The sequence below is a fragment of the Orycteropus afer genome, unplaced genomic scaffold (assembly GCF_000298275.1).
Source record: "Orycteropus afer afer isolate SDZICR_OR568_19922 unplaced genomic scaffold, OryAfe1.0 scaffold00114, whole genome shotgun sequence".
Taxonomy (NCBI): Eukaryota; Metazoa; Chordata; class Mammalia; order Tubulidentata; family Orycteropodidae; genus Orycteropus; species Orycteropus afer.
Window position 1 is genome coordinate 3,315,581 of NW_006921701.1, and position 17,769 is coordinate 3,333,349.

The 17,769-nt window shown below is 38.4% G+C and overlaps 1 protein-coding gene across 1 annotated transcript in view; it reads left to right on the forward strand.

The window, feature by feature from the left end:
- The window catches only part of CFAP91 (cilia and flagella associated protein 91), a 175,113-nt gene that overhangs the window by 151,364 nt on the left and 5,980 nt on the right, over nt 1-17,769 (forward strand). The window contains exons 11-15 of the mRNA XM_007943924.1: nt 3,704-3,820; nt 5,284-5,355; nt 7,091-7,237; nt 10,768-10,989; nt 12,772-12,920. Coding sequence (XP_007942115.1) covers nt 3,704-3,820; nt 5,284-5,355; nt 7,091-7,237; nt 10,768-10,989; nt 12,772-12,920 — 707 coding nt within the window. The remainder of the gene's footprint in view (nt 1-3,703; nt 3,821-5,283; nt 5,356-7,090; nt 7,238-10,767; nt 10,990-12,771; nt 12,921-17,769) is intronic.

Genomic DNA, 17,769 nt, shown 5'->3' on the forward strand with positions numbered 1-17,769 from the left:
TCCTCTGGACCGGCAAAAGTCCACAACTCAGCCCACCTTTCTCTTCACCTTCTCCGTTTGTTCCCCAGCCACCGTGCACAGTCTTTCGTGCAGTCCCTGGCTAGTAGGGTGATTTTTGGGTTAATTCTTAGGTCCTGCCACCACTCAGGAATCTCCAAGCCGTGTCATCTGTGCCGTCAGGGTCACTCAGTCCGCTGCCAGACCGCAGCTCCGTGTGTCTTCTTTTTTGGTATTTTCATGCAAATTCTTCTGCTAGTTGGGGTTTAGTCTGCTTTTGTATCCTTCCCTTCAAGGCTTAGGGGTCCAAGATTATATCTTCTGTGTCTGTGTTAATTGGTTTCCCTTTTCTTTGTTGAAGAGCGTCTGTGCAGTCCTCGTGCCTAGTTCACCATCTTGCCGGAACTCCCCACTTCTTAACATTTTAAAGAAGTGTTTTACAGCAGGTTTACCCAGTGCAATGCAAGGTCTTATTTTTTGACCTCTGCTTCCATGAGGGTTGATTGTGGATTCAAGTAAAATGAAATCCTTGACAACTTCAATCTTTTCTCCATTTATCATGGTGTTGCTTATTGGTTCAGTTGTGAGAATTTTTGTTTTCTTCATGTTGAGGTGTAATCGACATTAAAGACTGTAGTCTTTGATCTTCATCAGTAAGTGCTTCAAGTCCTTTTCACTTTCAGCAAGCAAGGTTGTGTCATCTGCATATCACAGGTTTTAAATGAGTCTTCCTCCAATCCTTATGTTGCATTCTTCTTCATAGTCCAGCTTCTTAAATTATTTGCTCAACATACATACAGAGTGAATAAGTATGGTCAGAGAATACAATCCTGATGCACACCATTCCTGATTTTAAACCATGTAGTATCCCTTTGTTCTGTTTGAATGACAGCCTCTTGGTCTATATCCTTATGATCACAATTAATTCTGGAATTCCCATTGTTTGTAACATTATATATCATTGTATAAATATAATATATTTGACCAATTCCCTTCTGATGGATATTTAGGTAGTTTCCAACTTTTTAGTATTATAAGTCATGTTGCCATGACTAATATTATATGCATATAATTTGATACAGGAGCTCTGGTAGCATAGTGCCTAAGGCACTTGACTGCTAACCAGAAGGCTGGCGGTTCAAACCCACCAGCCACTCCTCGGAAGGAAGGTTGGGCAATCCTACTTCCGTAGTGATACTGCCTCGGAAACCCAAGGAGGGGTCGCTATGAGTCGGGGCTGACTCGACGGCAAATAACAACAACAACAACAACAACATAATTTGATACATATATGAACATATGCAGACAATAGATTCCTAGATATGGACTTGCTGGACCACCATGTATGTGCATTTATAATTTTGATGGGTATCTTTCCTCTAAATTTTCCTCCATACCAATTTCAGCAATATGTGAGACAATGTTTTTCCACATAAGCTGTTATGAATGATTGATCAGTTTTAAAATGGTTTCAAATGGTATTTCTCAGCGATATTCACTGAAGAAATGTGAGGGTAGAATTTTTAACTACTTTTATTTTGCTGTTGCTTTATATTGATTCATTTGTTATGGTTGTGATGTAGCATGTAACATAGCAGTAGAGCTGTTACACATTTGCTGTCTATTTTATTGTGGAGAAACTCGGACTCATTGTCTTTCACAACTACAGTTATTTCTGGTTATAGATTTTGCTCATAACTTGCTTGTTTTTACTAGTTTCAAGTTTTGGCTTAGTTAGTTTCTTATTACTCATCTATGTTCTTATAGTACATATAATGTAAAAATTATCGTATGGTGGATATAACTGAAAAATAATTAAAAAATCACAAAATACGAATTTTTGATACTTTTAATTAAAATGTCACTCTGTGACTAAAAATGGAATCAATGAACAAAACCTTACATCACATATAGCTGTGGCAGGACTTGTAGTGATCAAAAGAAAAAATAATAAAACACATACACTCTCTCACAAGAAAACAAGCTCATTTTCAGAAATACAGGCCATCAAGACAAAGTAAAGCTCTCTCTTGACTTGGAGACAATTGCCATTTAATGTGCATCATTTTTTTTCTAATAACAAAAATATACCAAATATTTCTGTCATTTACTGCACAGGCATTCTGTTGCCTAGGCATTCATTCAAAACAGGTCATGTGGAAGAATAGGCTTTGGGGTTTTGCTTACACACATTCTTGAGAGAACTTTTCAAGAACTCAAACATTTTTAAGAATCTCCCAAATTTTTGAGGTACAGACAACAAAAATGAAGCCTTTTGCACATACACTACTGCATTGTCAGTTAAGGCAAAATGGCTATACGGGTGGATAGATGGGTAGAAAGGCTGAACTATTAGGTATGTCTATACACCATGTATAGGGTTGGCAGACAATGGTTCTATAAGTGTATTGGTGTGTTCTGTAAGAATTCCCAGATATATATATATAGATATATAGATATATATATAGATATATATATATAGATATATATATATATAGATATATATATAAATAATAGAGCTGATAAGGGACAAGGTTGTAGTCACTTCTTGGACACAGCTACCCAGAGGGAGTGAGAAGTTGGACCTATGGGCTTGGGACCATAGTTGCAGGGGACATCAAGCTCAATTCGCATAACATACTACACAAAACATTGTTCCACCTCCTACTTTGGTGAGTAGCAACTGGGATCTTAAAAGCTTGCAAGCAGTCATCTAGATACAACGATGGGTCTCTCCTTGACCAGAGCAAAGAAGAATGAAGAAAACTAAAGATTCATGGAAACAATTAGTCCAAGAGACTGGTACACCATGTGATCCTCAACTTATACAACTATGAGACCAGAAGAAGTAGATGGTGTATGGCTACCACTGCCAACCACTCAGAGGGGGATCTATGTAGGAGATCCTGGATAGAGTGGGAGAACAACATGGAACAAAACTCAAAATCATTTGGGGGAAAAAAAGGACCAGGTTTGCTGTTGTAATAGAGCCTGATGGAACCCCTGAGACTATGGCCCCTGGCTGCCCTTCAGGTCTGGAATTGAACCCACTCCTGTGGCTTCCAGCCAAACAAAAGACAGGCATATGAGGTAAACATTTACATTAGGTAGATAAACTCCTTGGAGAGAACAATCATGGGAGAATAGAAGGGCTGTGTATGCACAGGAGGACAGCTCAAGGGGCAGGAGTACATGGAGGGAAAGACACAGGGAAGAGGTAACAATGGTGAGGAAGTGGGAGGAGAGTTGTTGCATTGTGGTAAATTGTAGTCAATGTCATGAGACAAAGTATATGTGAACTGCTGTATGGAAAGTGAATTTGCTCTGTAAATTTTCACAAATCACAATTTAAAAAAAAAAAAAAAAGAATCTCCCAATTTTTTTATTGAAATGGATGCCTCTAAGTTATGTGCCCTGTTTGTTTGGTGGTTAATGTATTCTCAGGAATAATAAAGCATCCCCTGGGAGATACAAGTGCTCCAGTTTGGACTTTCTCGAATTGCCCTAACATAGCCATAGAGAATATTATTTCTTTTTTTTCTTTTTTTTTTTTTTTAGGATTTGGGTGAAGATTTACAGAGTAAATTCACTTTTCATACAGCAGTTCACATATGAGAATATTATTTCTGATTGATATTCAGATCTGGAACTGGTTGTGGAGGGAAAGACAAAAGTAAAGAATTAAATTAGCTGTTATTATTTCCAGGCACTATTGGATAAGAAGAATAAAGTTCTTGAACCAAAGAAACCACTGCACTTCCTTCAAAGAAATCCGATACCTCAACCTCGACTTCCAACTCCAACCTTGGAAATGAGTTCCAATGTAAGTTTGAAACTTTTAAATTTGAAATGTAAGTTCAGTATTGCTGTCAATTTATTCTTAGGATACTTTGGGTTAAAAACAAACTTAGCAGTTTGTTTAACTCAAGTGCTAAGTTAAATGTTGTCTTTATTCCTATACATCAAGCATTAAACAACTGCAAAAATAAATAAATGAAATCTTAACTAGTTCTTTTCAAAAATAAAAACACAAAGAATAAAAAATCTTCCCAAGATAAATGGGCTTCAGATTATAATCTTCATGAATGTCAAATAAAGAAGAGTGAATGATGATCAGTTGCCATAACTATCTTCCCACATGCACAAGTGGCTGATGACAATTAAGTTGGAGAGAGATGAAATGCTGTGAGAGGTGTCATTCAGAGAGACAAGGTAGCTTCTTGAGTAGGGACGGCTTAAAAGGGGCACCCTACCCAGGGCTACATATCACCTTTGCAGATCCCCAAATTCAGTGTGGGCAAGGTAACTGGAGTTGGTTAAAATTAAAGATTGACTCAGAAACAGTGTCACAGTGAAGATTTATTACTTTATGGAGAGAACTATAACTAAATGGTAGACCAGTTTTTCCTGTTGATGGATCTGCATATTATCTCCCAATGTAGGGCAATCTATATAAGAAGCTAAATAATATTCCAAAGGTTGATGTGCCTATTGTCATAGAAAGGAGAGTTAATGGGAGAGCTGACTGCTGCCTGTTACACGAATCTGAAGGGTTGCCCCTGTGGAGGAATGGGAATGCTCCCACTGACTGACAGAATATGGTCCCCCAGAGACAGCATCTCATTTGCTAGACTTGGTGCAAAACACTGCCTTTGGTTAACACACTGTTCTTCACATGTGTTAATACCATTAAGTAGACTGTTGCTTGCGTTTCCATTCAGAGAAGCCTTAATTATATTTCAGACCCTATGCTTTCTGCTTTTGATATAGTCTTTTAAAGTAATTTTTGCAGATGGTTGATCTCATCCATTATATTCTGATTTTATCACTTCAGCCACATTCTTGTGAGAGGCACCTCTCTATAGACTCTGACATAGACTAGTTGTAGTCGCTGTTTACTTATGATAAACAACAACAAAAATGATCACAAAAGGGGTGTTATAAGCAATACCTGTTGCTTCAAGAAAGACTTACTGAAAAAGAGTATAGAAAAACTAAAATGGCTTAATTTGTAGGGATAGCATGAAGATGGGTGAATTTTTTGCTTTTGATTTGATCTGTTAACAGTATTTATGATTAAAAAATGAATTTTAATGATAGAGTAAGTAACATGCAGAATACTGTATGATGACTAAGGGCAGGGGCCATATTTTATTTCTCCTTAAATACTTCTGGTATCTAGCACAGTCTCTTTGGGTTGGTATAAGTCTTCAAAAAATATTTGATGCTAACTGCTGCTGATAAAAAAAGTTCTCAAGCCATTTGGCTCTCCTTTTGTTCTTTTAGGAAGAAGAGGATATAGAAATGGCTGTGATCTTCCTTCAGAAGTTACTCCGGGGCAGAGTCGTTCAGAACATGGTGTGTAGGGTACCCACTGTCTCTGTGTCTCCTTTCAAAACAGATTTATGGAGTAAATCTTGCTATGCACTTGACTTCTTGGGGGTGAATTCACTCCTGCACCCTGCTACACTTTTGAATTCAACTTGGAATTAGCTACTCATTCCCTTCTATTGCCTTAGTTTGCCTAGGTGAAAAGTATAGGGTGACCAGTGAGAGAGGAAGGGCCTGTCTACCATTTGCCACAGTCAAAACTAAGGCATTGTGAAACAAAGTTTTCCTTGGAATAATTAAATTCAGGAATTTTCTTACCTGAGTTTTTACTGTTAAATCATCATAAACTGAATAGATTACTTAATTTTCCACAAAACCAAAAAAAAAAAAAAATTGCCATTGAGTCAGTTCTAACTCATGGCAACTCCCATTGAGTTTCCAAGGCTGTAAACTTTACAGAAGTAGATTGACTTATCTTCTCCCACTGAGCAGCTGGTGGGTTTGAACTGCCAACCTTATGGTTAGCAGGCTTACCAATTATGCCACCTGAGCTCCTTACAAGTCATGATACAGTTTTTTGAACCTAGTTAGCAATGCCTGGATTATAAATGAAATAGCTAAATAACTACCATTTGAATCCCTATATATGCCCACATTATATATCCTTTAGGGAGCTCTGGTAGCATAGTGGCTAAGGCATTTGACTGCTAACCAGAAGGCTGGCGGTTCAAACCCACCAGCCACTCCCCAGAAGGAAGATGGGGCAATCTACTTCCGTAGTGATACTGCCTCGGAAACCCAAGGAGGGGTCGCTATGAGTCGGGTCTGACTCGACAGCACATAACAACAACAACATATATCCTTTGTTCTGCACATATCATCTCTCTCTCTCTCTCTTTTTTTTTTTTCCTGTCAGCAACCCTATGTTATAGGCCAGTAACCTGAGTTTGATAGAGATTAAATACCACAGATTAAACCTCTGGTCTTTCTGACTATAAGAAATTAACTAGAGCAAGCACCAAAAAAACTCCAAACTCACTGCCGTCTAGTCAGTCCCGACTCAGCAATCCCACTTTGGGTTTCCAAGGCAGTATCTCTACAGAAGTAGATTGCCCAACCTTCCTTCTGAGGAGTAGCTGGTGGGTTTGAATTGCCAGCCTTCTGGTTAGCAGTCAAATGCCTTACACACTATGCCACCAAGCACACTTAAATGAAAAAGAAATTATAATTAAAAATTTTAATTCATTCTTTAATTGTTTTGTTCTTCAGTCAGCTTTAACTCTTAAGAAACTGAGTTAAGATGAGCAAGTTCAAGGAAGCTAGGAGAGCAACTTAGGTTCACCAAAATTGTTTACTCTTTTTTCCAGTGATTCCCCAGAGAACCCTCACCTTAAGTCTGAACCTTAAGTTCAGATAGAAGATTGTGTATTACAAATCTGGAGCAGATTTACTTGGAAAAATTGCCATGAAAAATATCATCCCAAATTTTTTAGAAAATGAGGGAAAGGTTCTAGTTCTATAATATGATCCTCTAGTTGATTCACTTTTAAGAGGCATTTTAAGAAAGTGGGTAAACAACTAACTGATAACTAAGCCCCTTCTCTGCCTGAGCAGTGGAAGGTGCAGAAAAGAGCAGGGCTGACCTCTAGCTCTGTAGACACTTACTACCCTGCCGATTCTGTTCCCCGGTGTCTCACAAGTTCCTGCATGGCAATCTGGTGCTTAGCATTTGCATGCCTCTCTTTTATTTGATTGGATATAGATGTTTGAAGGGAAAGAAAAGCGATTGGAATTGATCCAGGAGTTGCGTACCAACCATGCTCTACAAGAAGGTGACAGGCTGGTGAAGAGAGCCGAGAAGCAAGTGACTCTGGCCTTACAGCGGCAGAGGAACCTCCATGAGCACAAGGTTCTTCTCTTTTCTTTCTTTTTACTTTCTTGTTTTATTCATTTCCTCACTTGGTGTGTTCTTGTTTTTGGTTTTCCTTATTTAGTTGTTGTTATTGAGAATATACATAGCAGAACATACACCAATTCAACGATTTTTACATGTACATTTCAGTGACATTAATTATATTCATTGGGTTATGCACATACTCTCACCCTCTTTTTCTGAGTTTTTCCTCCTCCATTAACCTAAACTCATTGCCCCCAAAGGCACCTATCTAATCTTTTAGAGTTGCTGCTGTCACTTTGATGCCATATAGATAATTCTTAAAAGAGCATAATGCTCAAGGCAGACTTTTTACTAGTCAAGCTCACCTCCTCTTGGTTTTTATTACTGCACAAGCACCATTATAATAACAATAAATGAAGTGATAAAAAAAAGAAACATCTCACAATCTATCACTCTATCACACTCAGCGTTCTTAAATGATACCGCTGCAGTTCCTAATTTGAATGGGATATTCTCCCACTAAGTTGAAAATTTTATTTTCTTTATTTGCAAAAATTAAAAATTTTTAAAGACTATTTTTTCCAACCAAGATTTGTCCTGCCCAATATTTTTAAGGTATTGGATGGCTCTACAAAACAACAACTACATTTCAACTAAGGGGGACTAGCAATTGACAAAATGAATGAATAAATAATAAAATTAATAAGAAAAAAAAAGTGAGAAATGGGATGTTTTGGCTATCAAGTACTGCTCTAACAGAAAATACTACAAATATGTAGCTTTGAAAGCAGAGTTATTCTCTTACAGTTAGTTTTGAAGGCTAGAAGTCCAAGTTCAAAGTGCCAGCTCTATGGCCTTGCCCTTGACCTTAGGCTTCAGCTCTGCCTCTTTCTCCCAGCCCACTGAAGCTGGAGACTTCTCTTAACTCAGGCAGCTGCTGGCTACTGAGGCTGACAAACCCAAGATTGACAAATAAAATGGCACAGTCCCAAGATTACCAAGCAACATGATAGGCCACTAATTCAAGTCCAGAGACAGTCCCAAGATTGGCGGGAAACATGGCAGGCTGCTGAATGAAGACTCAGCTACATGCAGGGTCCAAACATGCCAAAAACCTCCAGAGATCTTTCTCAAAGCTTTTCCTTATATACAGGAAGCAGACCATATCCCTAAGGCAGCTACTCAGCTGCTCCAGTAGATTCCACCTTGGAGTTGATTACCAGTCTCATCATGGGGAATCCAGCTCCCTAGCCACTCAAAACCAGGCCCAGCCAAGTTGACACAAAACTTAACTACCACATGGGATTTATTTAAAAATATCTGTACATATTATTTCCAAGGTTTGGAGTTGCACATGGCCCATGGTGGTTAATGTACATATTAAGTATATTAATATCATGATACTCTGAGACTCTTATGGTGACCTTCTGGCTCTTTGCCACTTGACACAGCTGAGAATTACAGCCCAATAACTGTAAATATTTTTCCTGTTCCTTTCCAACATTTGTCTATACATATATAATTTTTTAATGTTTTTTACTTTAGTGTAGATATATTTTTACTCCCTTTCCCACTTACCTATAAATTAATCTGAAGAGAAATCAAATTCCACAGAGTTTAGTGTTGTTAAGAAAGTAAAACTTAGAGCAAAGTTAATATAACCCATTTTCAGTAACATCCACAACTCTTGTGTTGTGTGGGAATTAGGCACAAACGGTAAGCAGCTTGAAAATGACTGTATCCCTCTCCCTTTTATGTGGTGGCAGCACCTTAGGTGATTGCTGAGCTTTGGGAGCTGGTGGAGAGAGGGGGGAGACAGATTCCCCAGAAAGCTGTGAGACTCAATAGTGGCACCAGAGAAAGAAGATGAAAAGGAAAATGTGAACACTGGAGTCTCTGAATCTGGAAATCCTAGAGTCCTGGAAATGATGAAGAAGGGGCTGGTTCATATAGGAAACAAAATATCCAGTAAACACTAGGTCTGATTAGAAAAATACACTCCTCGGTCCTTCAAGGTTCCTGCACACACAGCTAAACCAGCCCAGGCTTTTGAACTCATACATCCCATTTCTGTAGATATATACATGACCGATATATCAGCTAAAAGCTAGGGAGGAGTTAATGGGAAAGGCTGTCACATAGCAAGGACTGCCCCGTTTACCTTCACCTAGATAAACCAGTGATCTGCAGGGGTCTGAGGGAGTGGGATCGGCTCCTTTCTCCTCTTTTTATACTTTCTGTGGAAAAGATTTCAGGAAATGCATATTCCCCAATTATGTGACATATTACTGCAACCGAATCACCCCCCCCTAAATATTTTTACTTAATTTTCAAATTAGATTGTATTGTCTGAGCATACCCAGATTTCTTGACATAAATATAAATCTTGGGAATTAAAGATTGCATGTGCCCTCCAAGTAAGAGAGTGCATGCCCTCTGGAGACGAGGAGAGAGTCTGTGATCTCTGAGCTGAGCGACCACTGTTTATGAACAGAAGGAGTAGTGAGACTTTCTGAGCTCACTGTTTCTTTCCATCTCTCCCTGTTATATAAGTAATGCTTAACTTTGAGGTTAGAAAGTATTTGTAGGCTTGTGGGTGGTGGTGAGGATGAGAGTGCTGAGGGAACAGCTACACTTGAATGGCAGTCTCACCCAGGAGCCACACTGCTTTTGAGACCTGTGTTCTTCCCTTCAGCTATAAACCAGAAGGAGAACTGAGCACAGAGGGAAAACTGCCAGCGTTAAAGTGACATATGACTGAAAGAAGAGCTCTTTTCCCTTGTACCTGAGGATAGAAGAGGGAATGGGATGAAGTTGCAAAGGTTACAATCTTAAACATTTTTCTTCTCCATATGTCAAAGGCAGGCCGCAGGGATTCATCAATAGGAATTTGTGGCTTACTCCCAGCCTAGAACTCCACAGGCCCTCTTATTTTACCTCAGTCATCACATAGATATATAGTTCTTTTCCTGCTGTGTTTCAAAAGAGTTGTTAATGGCTTTCAAGGCATTTAAAAGAATAAAAAGCACTAAGGTTTTCTTTCATGTTTTTCAAGATCTTAAAATGCCAAAACTTGTGTGAAAGAACCAGGCTTTAAAAATTAAAAGATATAATGGGTGATTTTCAAGGAGATTCTGTCTGATTAAAGTCCAGTACTATCTTTAATAAAGACCTTGATATTCCCTTCATGTCTGAGGACACACAAGCACTTTACCTTCTGTATAAAATTGAAAAATAGCAACAACATACCCAGTTTGTATGGTTTCTAACAAATGTTTTGCTAAACCGTCTTCATAAATGGAGAACTATAATCCACCAATGACTATCTGAGCAATATACTTTCTCATATCTATGTTTGTAACATAAGTTTTCCTCTTAAGAACCTTTGGGATGGGGTCAGTCTAGAGCTAATATTCCCAATAAAAACTAAATGCACTTTGAAAGTGAATTGCTTGTCAAGAATTCTGAATAATCTAGCATTCCTCCTTATAATCACCATTCATAGCAGAATTTGATTCCTTAAAATTACATTATTATTTTAGGTGTTACTGGTTGAAAACCATTTGGCTGGACTAGAGGGAAGGGCATTGGCAGATATGTTTGACTTCCTGTCCAAAGAGCTGATAAGACTGCAGGAAGAGAGGAGAATCCATGCTTTTGCCATCCTGGCAGAACGACAGCGGCGAATGCGAGAAGCTGAAGAGAGTGGTCGGCGCCAAGTAGAACAAAGGCGCTTACGCGAGCAGGATCAGATATTCAGGGAGGTAAGTGGAAGCAGCTGGATGTATAGAAGCTGTATAATTGTGCAGTTGTTAAGGCATTTGACTGCTAACCAGAAGGTCGGTGGTTCAAACCCACCAGCCACTTCATGGGAGAAAGATGAGGCAGTCTGTATCTGTAAAGATTTATAGCCTTGGAAACTGTATGGGACAGTTCTACTCTATCCTATAGGGTCACTATGAGTTAAAATTGACTTGATGGCAGTGGGTTTGAGTTTTGGAGTCACCACCCTGTGCATAGTAAGCATTCAGCTAATACGTTTTGGTTGGTTGGTTGATACTGTTTGAAATTGGTCATTGGTACTCTTCCAGAAGGAAAGCATAGGGATTCAAGATTATGAACTATGTGTTTTATAAGTAGATACACAGAAAGTATCACATACTCAGAGTCCTACTGCAGTGCCAGTCAATAAGCAGACACTGAGTTGCTCCTGAGTCTCAGACATTTTCTCAGATATAATGAAATATTTAGACATAAGGTAAAAAAGGGTGCTAGCCCCAGGGTGTTCACAATTTGTTGAAGAGACAGATACATATAAAATTAAGTGTGCTGCACTGGAGGCTTATGGTACTTACTGTGTATCTACCTGTAAAACAGGCAAAACTAAACTGTCTTTTTTATAGTTTCACATTTAGGTAGCAAAACGTTGTTGTTGTTGTTGTTGTTGTTGTTGTTGTTGTTGTTGTTGTTGTTGTTGTTTGCCATCGAGTCGGACCCAACTCATAGCGACCCCTCCTTGGGTTGCCGAGGCAGTATCACTATGGAAGTAGATTGCCCAACCTTCCTTCCGAGGAGTGGCTGGTAGGTTTGAACTGCCAGCCTTCTGGTTAGCAGTCAAGTGCCTTAGGCACTATGCTACCAGAGCTCCTAGCAAGACTATAAAATAAAAAGCAAGGAAGTGTTTACCATGGAAGTCATGAGAATGGATAGAGGCTATGGTTGAGAAGAACCCACAGGAGCCTTCTGGGATACTCGCAATGGCTATGTGGGTGCTGCTGGCCTTGTGCTTATTCACTGCACTGTATAGTTTTGGGCTCTGCACTTTTATGTGTATTCTATTTCATAACTTAAAGTGTTAAAAAGAAGCAGTCCAGGGCTGATACGATATTTCAGTGAATTCATCAGAGACCCAGTATGCTTCTAGCTTTCTGCTATTCTATCCCTGAGGCGTGACCCTTGTGGCTCAGTTTAAGATGGCTGCTGGTGGTCCAGTCATCATGTTCACATTCTTTGTTTAAAGAAAAACAAAGTAACTAACTCTTGCCCTTTAAGAATCTTTTCTGCACAGACAACTTCTGCATATATTCTCTTGGTCAGAACTTAGTCATATGGTTGTGCCTAACTCTCATGGGTGCTAGGAAATACAGGCTTTATTCTGGGCAGCTATCTGCCAACCTAACATTCTGGGTTTTTAGCACTTAAGAAAAATTGCAGCGAGGCTATTGGTAGATACTATGTAGTCTCTGCCCAGTTAGTTTGACCAAATCACACTCTTGGTAAGAGCAGAGCCAGGGTCCAAACCACATTAATTGGCTCTGAAGCCCATGATCTTTTCCAATGATGCATGAGTAAGGACCAGGGCTAGATGGATAGGCAGTGTGTTAGAATCAGACTGACTGGATGGGAAAGAAAAGGAATGATCAGTGAAGGGACTACTGACTAATGAATGAAACAAATGTGCTAAGAAAAGTCAATGAATGTGTATTTTTCCTGTCTTATTTATAGTAGCATTCCTGTTCTTACTGGAGGTATTCTGCTTTGTGTAGGTGGTTAAAGTTCACCATAGTACGATAGCCTCCTATCTGGAAGACATAATACTGAATACTGAAGAGAGTACTGCAGAAGAGCAAGCTAGGGCAGAAATTGAGAAGATCGCTGAGGAAATCAATGACATCGCTTATGAAATGGAAAGCCGGTATGTACCAAGAGTACATATGGTTGGGGGGGTCTGGAAGATGACATTATACCTGTAGCCCACATGTTTGTTCCCTCTAGCATCTTAATGCCTGAAAAACTAGATGCAGCAGTTTGAAGCAGGCATTCTAGGGTTGTCAACAGCTCATTGAGGTAGACAAGGCCAGATTTAGTGGAGAAGGAGGGAAAAATAGAAGAAGAAGCAGGGTAAACAACTGGGAAAAATAAAAATAAATGAAACTGCCTGGTGGTGGATGAGATGGTAAGATGGAGAAGCAGAAAACTCTTTAAACAAATCTGAAGAAAACCATGGAGGAATTAAGAAAGCAGGGACACCAGGGAGCTAAGGGTGGCTTTGGGAACTCAGACTACCCACAACAGCAGCTTCTGATGGTAACCTTGGGAACTGAGTTGAGTAAGTGGACAACATTTCTGAGAAACAAAGCAGAAACCTCTCTGGCTCAAGTTGCCACTGAGCTAGGGGCAGAAAGGGAGAAGGGAGGAAACATGCAACAGGCAGGTGGGCCCTGGGCCAAGCTCTCAGCGCAAGGCTCTTCCAAGGATCCAGCTCTTCCAGAATAGCTTTTTAGCACAGAGGGACCCAGAGTATGGAGTTTTTGTGGCTATCTGACCCAAGTGGAAAGTAGTGGCCCCCTAACCATTGGGGTCTTTGCTGGTTTTGAACCACAGGTCTGTGAGTAACAACAAAACATCATCATTGGTAGTTGTCCCAAGCAGACTCAAAACCCTGGAACCAGTGGTAACCATGGAAATGCAGAAAACAGGGACTTGCTACTGGCACCTTTTTTTTTTTTTCTTTTCTTTTCTTCTTCTTTTTTTTCCTTCACCCAATAGAAGAACCACATTAAGCCACCACAACACCTGCTTGTCCCAAATCTAAATCCCCTTCATGACAAACAGAGACCTACACCCACATTCCCTACAGTGATTCCATCAACACAAAAACCCCCAGAGCAACCTAGCACATCTGAATTAATAACCAAAAACAATAAAATACACCAGCTCCACCCTTGCAAAAATATTTAGACATAAAATCAAGGCTAAAGCAATCAATACATAACTAACAGTTAAAGACAACAACTTCAAAAAGTCTAGGAAACAACAGGCAACCTCAAATCAAATGAAACAAACAAACAAACAGGGTAAGACAATAGAAATAAGATCCCAGATAATAATCTCATTAAGCATGGAGGAAGAGGAGGCAATAGAATTATCTGAGAAGGAATTTAGAGGATGTGTTTATAGAACTCTACAAGAGCTTTTGGAAATCTCATACAGAACCAGAACACAGACAGTACCCTGGAAGAACTCAGGAAAACCATTCAAGAACAAAATAACAAGATTAATACACAATCAGAACACATACAAAAACAGCGGTTAGAAATCCAGAAAATGGACACTAAAATTACAGAATTACACAACACATTGGAAGCACAGAAGAGTAGGCTAGAACTGACTGGAGAATGCATTTCCCAACTAGAAGATAAATCCCTTGACACCAGCCTCTGTGAAGAAAAATCAGAACAAAGATTTAAAAGAAATGAAGACAACCTAAGAGTTATATGGGATGACATGAAAAGAAACAACATATACCTCATTGAAATATCAGAACAAAAAGAGGCAAAAAAAAAAAAAAAAGCCACTGAGAAAATTGTGGAAGACTTGCTAACAGAAAATTTCCCCCATATCATGAAGGAAGAAAAGATATTTGTCCAAGAAGCTCAATGAACCCCATACAGGATAGATCCCAAGAGAAATTCACCAAGACATATAATCAAACTCCAAAACCAAAGACAAAAAAAGAAATCTTGCAAGCAGCCCAGGAAAAAAGAAATGTCACCTACAATGGACAAACAATTAAAATCAGTTCTGATTACTCAGCAGAAACCATGCAGGCAAGAAGGCAATGGGACAGCATATATAAAACATAGAAGGAAAAGAACTTCCAACCAAGAATTCTATATCCAGCCAAAATGTCCATCAAATATGAGAGTGAAATCAAGACATTCTCAGACACACAGAAATTAAGAGATTTTGTGGAAACCAGAACAATATTGCAAGAAATGCTTAAGGAAGTCCTTCTAATAAGAACCCACAACAGAGAACAACAAATTATAATCAGGACACATGACACCAACACTAAAACCAAGTCAGAAATACTCAAAATAAGCTCATAAAACATTGTACACAAAGAAACAAGGGAGTCAATCTGCAAACGACAGCAGCAACAAAACAAATAGAGGGAATAAAAGTTATAGGTACGAAACTTCCAAATGGAGAGGAAAACAAGACAATGTCCTTAAAGAACAGACTGTTCCAAAAATATAGAGATAATAATTTACTCCAAGGTAAGCACAGACATATCATCACAGAGAAAAATAACAATCCCCCTAAGCAAACCCAGAAAGAAGGAAAACATATGGGCTTAGTAAGCACAAAGCCAACAATAAAAAAGAAAAGAGAGGAAACACTTGATAACAAAATGAACTCAGCACAGAAAAGTATTTGGACCAAGGAAATCTCTAAAAACATGGCAAAAAACACAATAGAATGACAGCAATCAATTCATACCTATCACTAATTATACTCAGTGTGAATGGACTAAATGCCCCAGTCAAGAGAAAGAGAGTGGCGAACTGGATAAGAAAAGAAGAACCATCAATATGCTGCCTACAAGAGACAAACCTTAGACACAAAGATAAAAACAAATTAAAAATTAAGGGATGGAAAAACATACATCAAGCCAAAGGTAACCAAAGAAGGGCAGGAGTGACAATATTAATTTCTGATAAAATAGACTTCAAAGTGAAAAACATCATAAGGGACAAAGAAGGAGACTATATGATGCTGAAAGGGTGAATTGATCAAGAAGACATTACCATAATATCTATGCACCCAATGAAAGTGCTCCAAAATACATGAAGCAAATATTAACTGAATTGAAAGGGAAAATAGACAACTCTACAATAGTAGTAGGAGAGAGACTTTAACACATCACTTTCAAGGAGGGGCAGATCAACTAGAAAAAAACTCAGTAAAGATATAGAAGAATTCAACAACACAATAAATCATCTCTACCTCATAGACATAGACAGAGCATTCCACCCAACAAAAGCACAATTCACATTCTTCTCCAGTGCACATGGATTATTCTCCAGAATAGACCATATGTTAGGACATAAAACAAACTGCAATAAATTCAAAAACATTGGAATACTACAAAGAATCTTCTCAGAACACAATGCTATAAAATTAGAAATTGATAATAAGAAGATCAAGGAAAAAACATCGGACGTGGAAGTTGAATAATACACTGCTCAAAAATTACTGAGTAATAGAAAAAATAAAATGTGCAATAAAAAATTTCCTAGAAACAAACAAGAATGAAGATATATCTTACCAAAACCTATGGGACACAGCGAAAGCAGTTCTCAGAGGTCAATTCATAGCAATAAATGCACACATCAAAAAAGAGAAAAGAAACAAAACCAACACTCTAACTCAGCAATTCCAACAATTAGAAAAAGAGCAATAAAAGAAACCTACAGTATCCAGAAGCAAGGAAATAATAAAGATCAGAGCAGAAAATAAATGAAACAGAAAACAAAAAAAAGAAAAGAGAGAGAAAATCAACAAAACAAGAAGGTGGTTCTTCAAAAAGATCAACAAAATTGACAAACCATTGGCAAATGTAACAAAAGAAAAGAAAGAGGAGATCCAAGTAACAGGAATAATAAACGAAAAGGGTGACATCACAACAGAACCAACTGAAATAAAAAGGATACTGACAGAATATTATGAAGGACTGTACTCCGACAGATTCAAGAACCTAGAAGAGGTGGACAAGTGTCTAGAAACACAAGACCTACCTAAACTATCCCAGTTGGAAATAGAATACTTGAACAGACCCATAACAAAGGAAGAAATTGAACAGGTCATAAAAAATTTCCCAACAAGAAAAAAGTCCTGGCTTCACTGGAGAATTTTACCAAACATTCAGGAAAGAGTTAACACCTATAGGACTCAAGCTATTCCAGAGCATAGAAAAAGACAGAATACTTCCAAATTCATTTTATGAAACAAGCATAACACTGATACCAAAACTAGGGAAAGACACCACTTAAAAGGAAAACTAGAGACCAATATCCCTCATGAATACAGACCCAAAAATCTTCAACAAAATCATAGCCAACAGAGTCCAACAACATATCAAAACAATAATACATCCTGGCCAAGTGGGATTCATAGCTGGTATGCAAGGATGGTTCAACATCAGAAAAACAATCAATGTAATCCACCACATAAACAAAACAAAAGAACCATATGATCATATCAGTTGATGCAGAAAAGGCATTTGATAAAATCCAACACCATTTGGTAAAATCCTATTCAGAACTCTCAGCAAAATAGAGATAGAAGCGAAATTCTTCAACATGATAAAGGGCATATATGCAAAGCCAACGGCCAACATTATTGTTAATGGAGAAAGACTCAAAGAATTCCTCTTATGAACAGGAACCAGACAAGGATGCCCTCTGTCACCACTTCTATTCACCATTGTATTAGAAGTCTTAGCTAGGACAATAGGTAAGAAAGAAATAAAAGGCATCCAAATTGACAAAGAGGAAGTAAAGCTATCTTTATTTGCAGATGACATGATGCTATTCATAGAAAATCCAAGAGACTCAGCAAAAAAAAAAAAAAACTACTGGAACTAATAGAGAGGTTCAGCAAAGTGGTAGGATACAAGGTCAACACACAAAAATCAGTTGGATTCCTCTACATCAACAAAGAGCCCTCTGAAAAAGAAATAAGAGAAACAATACCAT